Genomic DNA, 9228 nt, shown 5'->3' on the forward strand with positions numbered 1-9228 from the left:
GTGTGGCAAGTGTTTCTACCGACGATATTACGCGGCATTCTATGAGGGACAATCATGCATGCCCCCCCCCCCTCCTTTCTTTATCCGTGCGCCGCTGTCCCTGCAGTCCGGCGCCAATGGCACGTCTTTCCTTTTCCTCCTTGACACGAAAGCACGACCTTTATCTATGAAACGGAATCAGGACAGTCATTCTCAAAACGTGCCTAAGAAAAGCAGCGCGACCATTCAGCGCTAAAGCAGCACGAGGTTTTCTGGACGGAGTTCTGCGCATATGCCGACCGAGGTAAAAGTATTCGTGCGCATCCTGGAAAATGAGATGAAATATGCGAATAAATAAAAGCCAGTGCTATGGCGTGTTTTCCATAAATGACAAAGGTAGCAGGGCCCACAGCCAAATCAGCGACCTACATGTTAGTGACGTCATCAGCATATCCAATCGTACCGGAAAAGCAGTAACGACTTTGTACCGGAAGGACCATGACGTTTCTTGAACTAAGTCACTACGTTTAAGTGCTTCTGGAAGACTGACCATTGTTATATTTCTCGGGAAAGAAACGCAAGGAAAGTTACGGAAACTTCTTGCATGTGGTTATGGAAACTTCTCGCATTTCACATTTTTTGAACTTTGAAGAAAAGTGCGACTCATTAAAGGAGTGCCCCAGAAGAGGGTGCATCAATCAGCAGAACCAGCACGCTTGCCCCCCCCCCCCCGCCCTCCCCCAAACGCATGGCTCCAGCGCCAAAGGGTCGCAACCATTGGTGTTCAACTGGCTGTGACTTTATTGCCGGTTGGTCGCTTCCTGGACAACGAACGATGGGGACGGAAAGCAAGCGAAAAAAAAATTGTAGGGATCCACCTGAAGGTCGACAAGAACATGAGGCCGCTAGCGTTGCGAATCGGTTCCAGTGGCATCAACGCTCGAGTGGATGCAGATTCTGCCCGTTCGCCGAATACATTCCCGCAAAACTACTCTGTCATGGCGCCTGGGACCTGCTCTGCGCGTGAAAGAAACATGAGACGAATGGCAACGAGCTTCCTCCATGTGAAACCTGCAGCCGCGACTTCGAGGGGACGCAAGGAAAAAAAAAGAAGAGAAAAATGGCTCACTCCAGGAGAGAAGAGGTAAACAAGGAAAAGAGGAACGGATACGCTCTTCTTTTTCTTGTCGGCGACAGCGCCCGCTCGTTCAAGCTTTGCGCCGGAACGCGGGGATTATAACTGCAGTGTCTGCGAGACCACCTTTCCCCGTCATGCGTGGGCGCGACTCGCAGACTCTCGTACACTTCTGCGGGTCGCGGGTTCTTGTGCGCTGTAGCTGCTTGGTCTCAGGTAGAGGACAAGCGAGGCGTCCAAAGTGTGTTCTTCGGCAAGAGTACGGACAGAAGCGGCGGCAGTTAGATAAAAACTCCAACGAATAGCTTCTGCATCGGTTTCCCATGGAATCGTTTACGTTAGGTCCTAGTGCTCTCTGTTGAAGACATTCGCACAGAGAAGTTTTCATCTTTTCATGCCGAATCCCAGGACCTGAAGGGCCTGTCGACAAGTTTCTTGTGGACGAGTGCGCTGCATCTCCCATCGTCTGCGAGCAGGCCGTCAAAAAAGACGTGTTTGCGACGACTTGACAGCAACACCTGTGGCTCATTGAGTTGGCAATCCCATGCCTTGAAGGGCCTTAGGCCCGCCGCCAGGTTTCTTGTGAAGGAGAACGTTACACTTGCTATCTTTCTTCTGCGACTGTAGGATACCTTCAAACAACCGGTGTTATAATTGATACGCTGAAATCTAGTGTCACGGAAAAATAGAAAAGCTCTTTTGCGAGCGACTTCGTTAAGCTTGCCACTTTCGTGGAGTAAGCCGTTGTCTCTATATTAGGGACGCCAAAGTTCGATGTCCCCAAGACTAGCTTCCTAGGCCTGTCGTCAGGCGCGTTGGCTTGCCAGGGTTCTGCGATGAGGGTCGCAGTCATCGGGGCCGGATGCGCGGGCATCACCGCCGTCAAGGCGTGCCTCGAAGAGAACCTCGACGTCGTCTGTTTCGAAGCGGCCTCGAACTCCGGAGGTCTGTGGTGGTACCGCGACGAAGAACACGAGGATGTCTTCGACGCCGGCACAGTGATGCGGTTCACGGTCTGCAATACCAGCAAGGAGATGTGCGTCTACAGCGACTTCCCGCCGAACAAGGACTGGCCGATCTTCCTGGGACACAAGAAAATGCTCCAGTACATCCGGGACTATGCTGACCACTTCAGGGTGACGCCTCGAATCCGTTTCAGGCACAAGGTCGTCGACCTGAGCGAAGACCTGACGTTGAGGGTGCGCAATTTGGAGACAGGCGAGGAGTTCGAAGAGAGCTTCGACAGGGTGATGATCTGCACGGGACACCACGCGATACCGTCGGTGCCAGTGATTCCCGGAAGGAGCAAGTTCAAGGGCCGGGTAATGCACTCGAGAGAATACAAGTTCACCGACGACAGCATTCGTGGAAAGAGGGTGGTGATTGTCGGGTTCGGCAACTCGGCAGTCGACATCGCCGTTGACATGGCCGACGTTGCTGAGGTGGTAAGGAACCTTTGAATTTATCTGTAGGGATAAGGTTAGACAGTATGGAGGTGACGTATTCATGTACAAGTCGTAGCCATGTAGCCAGAGTGTTTGTAGCAAGCTGCCGCAGAATTCGTGTTTGAGGGTGTGCCGTTTTGAAGTGAACCAAATAATGAGAACATCGGCAGACATGTCTGTCATGCAGAGATCTATATAATTTCACGGTTTCTTACTTCAAAAAAAGGGTAATAATAATACTCCATTTATCGATGTCAGAACAGCAGTGTGCGTGCGAATAAGCTTTATCAAGTTAATGAATGTTCATTTAGGTTGCCAGTCACTTGAGTTACACAGTTTTCGGCGACGAAATCTTTATGCACAACAGCTGCAAAATTATTTACGAGTACTATTTGGCTGAGCGGGAAGGGGCTCATGCTTATTCGTATTACAGTGCAGTGCTAGCCACCGGCGAACAAAAGCTAACCATCACCACCCTGTATAATCGTTTCACCAATGCGTTTCGCTGACAAATAATGCGATTTATTCCTGGCAGGTCTTTCTCAGCATACGAAGAGCCAACTGGGTCGTGCCACGTCACCACGGCGGCGTTCCCATCGACGTCGTCTTCTCGAACCAGCTGCACATGTTCATGTACGAGTACCTACCGACGAGACTGAGCTCGTGGTTCATGCAGTTAATCGCGAACCGCGCCTTCAACCATAAGGCCCTGGGCCTCGAGCCGCAGCACCAATTACTGGCTCAATACGCGGTCATCAACAGCGCCTTGCCGGAGAAGGTGCTGAACGGACAAGTCAAGTTCCGCGGAGAGATCGAAGCCTTCACGGAGCGTGGCGTCATTATGGACAACGCCGAGGAACCCGTGGACCTAGTGATCTTCGCCACGGGTTACAAGAACGACGTACCTTTCGCCTCGAGCGTGCTTAGTCGAGACAAGAACTTTCCCTTGCTCTACCACCGAATATTTCCCCCCGAACACCCTCGTGTAGCATTCATCGGGTTCGTTGACGTCAACGCATGTATGTTGATGATTTCCGAGATGCAGTCCCGCTACGCCGTCCAGGTCTTCACAGACAAGCTGACGCTGCCGACGTCGAACACCATGCTCGCCGAACTCGTGATGAAGATGAAGAACGACCTGAGATTCTTCGTGCCTTCGCCTCGTCACGCGATGATGGTCGACCCGGTCACCTACATAGGGGACCTCGCGACCACGATACGCGTTAGGCCTAACTTCCGTCGCATGCTCTACACTGACCCGTGGCTGTTCTTCGCCGCGGTCCGGGCTCCCACACTTAACTACAAGTACCGCCTCGAAGGCCCGCATGCCTGGCCAGGAGCGAGAGACGCCATATTGGGGTACGAGACCCGGATGAAGGCGCCGCTGAAGCCACCCGCAATACTGGTTCGCTCTGATCGGAAGCGCCTACAGATCACCCTCGTCACGGTTGTGCTCCTCATAGTGGTGCTCTGTCTGGCCGTCATGCTCACTTCTGAGTTCCCGCTGTTTAGCGCAGTCATCTGGTGCGCAGGCGCACTGGTGCTTTAGCGTCAATCAATGAACTGAACACATTTGCAGTTAGGCTGGCAGCATTGCATTAATGCCCGTGATAATCCTTAGGTTATTGAATTTGCTCTATCGCGAGATGTTAACGGCCTTGTAATGGTGTGGTTACCAGCGTTACATCTCCTGTATTCGTAAAAGGTATCTGGGACACTTCGCGAATTACGAGAGCTGCTGTTGGGCCGAATGGCGCAGGCAGTCAGTGCTCTCAACGGCGATGGACGCCACAATCGCTTTTTCTTTTTGAGTTCACGCGTACGCTTAGGTTGTGGGAAAAAAGGAAGAATGAAGGAAAAAAAAAACCATAATATCGTTTGGATGCAATTAAGAAAGCGTCAACAATGTGGTCCTTTGTTTCCTAGGTTTGGGCAGGTTGTGATGTACGCCGGTGATGAAGTTATGCGACAAAAATGACATCTACGGAAGTGAAATATAAGCCCCAGAACAAGGCAGTCTGTCCATTTCAGACACGCGCCACACAAAAGGCTTGGCAACCATTGACAAGGGAGGTAGTTGTGTGAACTACGGTCAGACAGAAACGTCTGCTGATGACAATCTGTTGCAATGGGAACGACGAGTCCAGTTCTACGTTTTTCCTTTTGTACTTTCTAAGTGCCTTTGTTGTTTTACACAGTCGTTGACTTTCATATGCTTCCAGAGTGTTGGAATGGAGGCAACCGATTTGCAACGCTGCCTTTGTACAGGGACGCTATTGAATGCTGCCTAATAAAATTCGGCAGTGCCATGGCATGGGTTTCGTGAGTTTACCTTGAAGAGACACAAAAACATTCACGAGTGGTGGAAGCAGTAGCCACAACGAATGGCAGAGTAGCATCGCGTCGGATTTCGTACAACCATGTACAGAAAATGTAATCGCTTTTATAATTACTAACACTTTCGCACAATATTTGCATTCCCTGGGTTATGACCCAAGTTATCGTCCCATCGGCTACTACAGTTCATAAAGTAAAACTGCATAGGATAATTCGGGCGTCTGCACGGAGTGAGGCAACGAAAGCGTCCACAGTGGTAACTCAAGATAACTTTCGTTGCGGTAGCTACTATATATACGGACACTCCAGGCGAATTTTCGCCGTCGCCGTGGTGTTCCGCATGAACTCCAAGGCACGTTGTGCATGTGCTGTGGTTTCAAGGCGAAAGCATGCGAGGGTGATTCGAGAGCAATGTTAACTTGATGCGCGCAGTCTTCCCGCGCGTCCAACGTTGGAGGCAACGCAATTAAACGCGCGCTAAGAGAGGCGAGCGCGCGCGCGTCTTGTATCCTTGCGTGCCGGTGCGTCCAGTAGCTCCGTCCGCGCGGCTCCGATACGGCTCGGCCCACGCATCGTATTGTGTAAGTAATCTGCGGCGGGTACAAAGGCCAAGGCCAAGCTGAGACGGTTGGCGGAAGCTATGCCGGCCGGTTTCACGTTTAGGACATCCTCTCCCCTGCAGAATTAGTGGGACGCGTTCTCTGCCGAACGCCAATAGCTCCTTAATTGACGCCGAATGTCAGGGATGCTTGAGACACGCGTGGTGTCCACCGATCCAACCGTTAGACATGTGCTGGTTAATGCATACGCGGAAACACGCGACGAAACAACAAACACAACTTAAATGTCCTCACTGAAGCAACCATGTGTCGTGACGCGCACCATTTCTTTGATAAAGGATCGAATTCTCTTCTTCAAGCGTTCGGCTACTCGCTCACGTTCACAATAATTGTGGATACTTCCTGCACGATGTCTTTCTTGGGCAAGTCGCTTGATACTTACTGAAGCCATTTTAGCACACGTGAAACAGACACAAAGAACAGAACGCCGGAAGCGTCTGGTCTTCCGTTCTTTGTGTCTTGTTCATTTGCGCTACATTGGCGTCACCACGTTCAGAGTGGGATATCTTGTTTCCCGATTATACGACCACTCTTTGCCATTTCACAGTGTTTGAAACTTTGTACTAGGCTCGTTGCAAATTTTATTCCTTTGTATGTGGAGATTACTCTTGATTAACAGTATAACCACTAAACGGTGGCTAACGCGAGGAACTTGCAGATTTCCAGACAGCGATGACGTGAAACGGCGCTTTGCTGGTGCGATGCAGCAACGTTAATAAATGTAACAAACGATTAATTGCTTTTTGTTGTATTATGACACACAGCGATATAACTTATGAATAAAACCTAGCGTTTTTTAATTAATAAATTTAAGCACGGCGGTATAATTTTAAACTGAAGTGCAGTTATTCAGGAGCATTTCTAAAATTCCAAAATGCTTACGAGGGAAGTCAATATATACTTTTGGGAGGAGGGGAGAGGGGGGAGAACCATAATGAAACATTTGTTTAGGTCAAAACCACCCTGATTTCAAATGGCCCTTCTTGAATTTAACGCAAGCGCCCTTACGGCCACTTTGTGGCTGAGGAAAACGCCCGGAATAAAAGTGGGAAATATTTTTGCCGGAAGCTTCTTGAAGAAAAGAAAGCAGGGTGAGAATTTTAGGTGGCGCGCCAAACTCCGTAACATTACAGCCAAGTGAAGTCGAGCTTTTGATTGAAGCCACTCTAGTCGTGAAATACCAGGAAAATACGCGATAAAACATGCCGACCGCTGAAGAAATTGAAGAGATGACGTTTCGGCTACCGAGACGTGAGCCTTGTTCCCAACAATTAAAGGTTCCCGAGAACAATGCTGCCGTGGGGGGTGCCGAAACGTCTTTCCTGCAATCTCTTTTCTAGTCGGCGTCGCCTATTACGTGCTTTCGTTGCGCCCAGATTTTTCAGACGACCTGCATGCCTCCGCTATCTCCTGGCGAAACCGCGAGAAGCATAAAACGTTTCCTCGAGCACTTCGAAAGGACGTGCAAATAAGTTTGCGGGCTAAAAGAAACACGCACGCGACCCTATGGAGACGGACACACGCATGAACAAAGCACAGGACGCTTGTGTTTTGCCATTCTGCTCAACGTTCCAAAAAAGCAACGCTGACGCGGAATGTTCGTTGCGGAAGCCCCCGGCGTTGTGATGTGATGCGCTGTGGCGGAAAGCGATCTCCTCTCAAGGTTTCCTCATCCAATAGAATAGCGGGCTGTCGTGAATGCGCGGAGTGTGGAGATTGCGAGCTTCTCATTTGATGTGCGTGCCTCAGCGAGCAACATGGTTTAACCCTGGTTTCAGGTGTGATTTTCTGCAAATACGATACCAGCTAGTTTAACACGCCACCTATGTTTTGCAAACTAAGTTCTACACAGATAAGTATTACAGCTTGAACGCTGCAGAAGAGGAAAAAAAAACGCGAGGCCGTATTCATTCAGGTGCACAATTATTGCTGCTTGCCTCTGCACCAGGTCGTTTTACAAGCGGTCTTAAATGTACAACACAAAAGGGAAGTTCACGGGAAGGTGGAGGCTAGAAGTGGCTTACAGTGGTACAGAACAAGGGATGTCGCTGCAGGAGCCAACGTTGCGATAAGGGTAGAAAGACAAGTCCCATTGACGAAACGTAATAGGCTTCAGCGACATTCCTCGTCCTGCCACTATTGATGACATATCAGCTGATTCGCGTTCTTAACCAAAGGACACGTACTGAGACACGCCGGATTTCACCCTGAGACAGCGTAAGGTGCGAAATGATTTTCAGGCGTTACTACAAACAGAAATTCAGAAAAAGAGGACACTATATGTAATTCTCTTTCAGATATTCGGGCCGTAAACAGCGAAGCGACAAAAGTACAAAATACGCGCAATCACCTCGTTTCCTGCAGCGGAAACGCCAAAATATAGCACAACAATTTGGTCCTCGCAGCAACGGTGTTCTATGCTGCGGAGCACGAGGTCGGTGGTTCGATTTCCACAAGCGGCGGCCGAATTTCGGTTGGGGCGAACTACAAGAACGCTCGCGTACCTAGATTTATGTGCACGTTAAAGAAACGCTGCAGGTGGTCGTAGTCCGGAGATATTCACTAAGATGTCCCTCGTAACCCGCAGTGTGGTTTCGGGCCGTTAAACCACATAATTTGATTAACCTGGTGCCCGTATAATTAATGAAATACCCGAAAGAAGAAGGGAGAGGAGGAAACGCGTTGGCCACAACCCTTGCGCGGTGTCAGCACTATTTCCTCTCCTCTCTGCTGAATCCTGCCCTGCCCCAGCCCCTAGCCCCTGGAGTCGGTAAATGGACCGGTCCTGAAAGCAATGTCCAATGTATGTGCATCGATACGTTACAGAAACTAACGCTGAAAGTAGGTATACGCGGGTGGCGGCGGCCACGCCATGTTAGCAGCGTGACCGCGTGTTAGCAGCGTGACTTCGACGTGACCCGGCGCGCGCGCGCGCGCGGTGGTTGCGCTACATCACGCTACGTCGGCTACGCCGCGTCAGGCGTAAATCCGTCCCCCTACAGTACAACGCCGCGCACCTGCCGCAGCGGGAGTAGCGCATGCGCAGAACACCGCGCCGCTCCGTGCCGCCTGTCGTGGAGCATCGAAACAAATCTTTTCGGGCGCTTTCTCTGTCGGTAGCGATTGCCACCGCGGACCGGACTGTTGCTCGGTGATGGCACGGACGCAGACACATTTTTGTTGATGCGTCGTCTGCGTCGCAAGAGGAACAGGTCTCTCTACATAACACAGACACGTAGCCGCTGCCACTCCTTTTCGTCGCTTCAATAGCTTTCATTTCACGAGTATAGCGGTCCCTCAGCTGCTTCCATAGTTTCAGGCACTCTTCGACTAAAACAGGGAAACAGGGAAAACAAGACAAACAAACAGGCGCTGAGTGCATAGCATGTCCGGAGACGTATACACACACGTGCGTGGCATTGACGCTCCTGTTGAGAGGCCGGAGTACATGCGCATCTGCTCCCACGCGTTGTTTCGGAGCCGCACAGGTCGGGCACGCTTTCTTGCGAAGAGGCCACCTCGTTCTGGCTCAGCCTGCCGAGTAGCGAGTCTCTACCTCGAGGAGAGAGGGCTCTAGGCGCTAACTTGCTCGGCGCGAAATGCAGTCGGTTGCATTCGGCGCCGGACGATGTCCGAGCGCGCTGAATGCCGCCGGTCGCGTAGGCGCCAGCTGCCGCCGGACTGTAGAGGGTCGTGCTTTCGCCAACGTAAC

The 9228-nt window shown here is 50.9% G+C and overlaps 2 protein-coding genes across 3 annotated transcripts in view; one reads left to right on the top strand and one right to left on the bottom strand.

Annotated features, from left to right (window-relative positions):
- The window catches only part of LOC142560111 (uncharacterized), a 185600-nt gene that overhangs the window by 46538 nt on the left and 129834 nt on the right, over positions 1-9228 (bottom strand). The gene's annotated exons all lie outside the window — the stretch shown is intronic.
- Positions 801-9228, top strand: part of LOC142559802 (uncharacterized) — a 17977-nt gene continuing 9549 nt past the window's right edge. Inside the window, exons 1-2 of the mRNA XM_075671462.1 lie at positions 801-2559; positions 3095-4091. Coding sequence (XP_075527577.1) covers positions 1951-2559; positions 3095-4091 — 1606 coding nt within the window. The 5' untranslated portion in view covers positions 801-1950. The remainder of the gene's footprint in view (positions 2560-3094; positions 4092-9228) is intronic.

Source organism: Dermacentor variabilis, chromosome 10 (genome assembly GCF_050947875.1).
Source record: "Dermacentor variabilis isolate Ectoservices chromosome 10, ASM5094787v1, whole genome shotgun sequence".
In the NCBI taxonomy this organism is placed as follows: Eukaryota; Metazoa; Arthropoda; class Arachnida; order Ixodida; family Ixodidae; genus Dermacentor; species Dermacentor variabilis.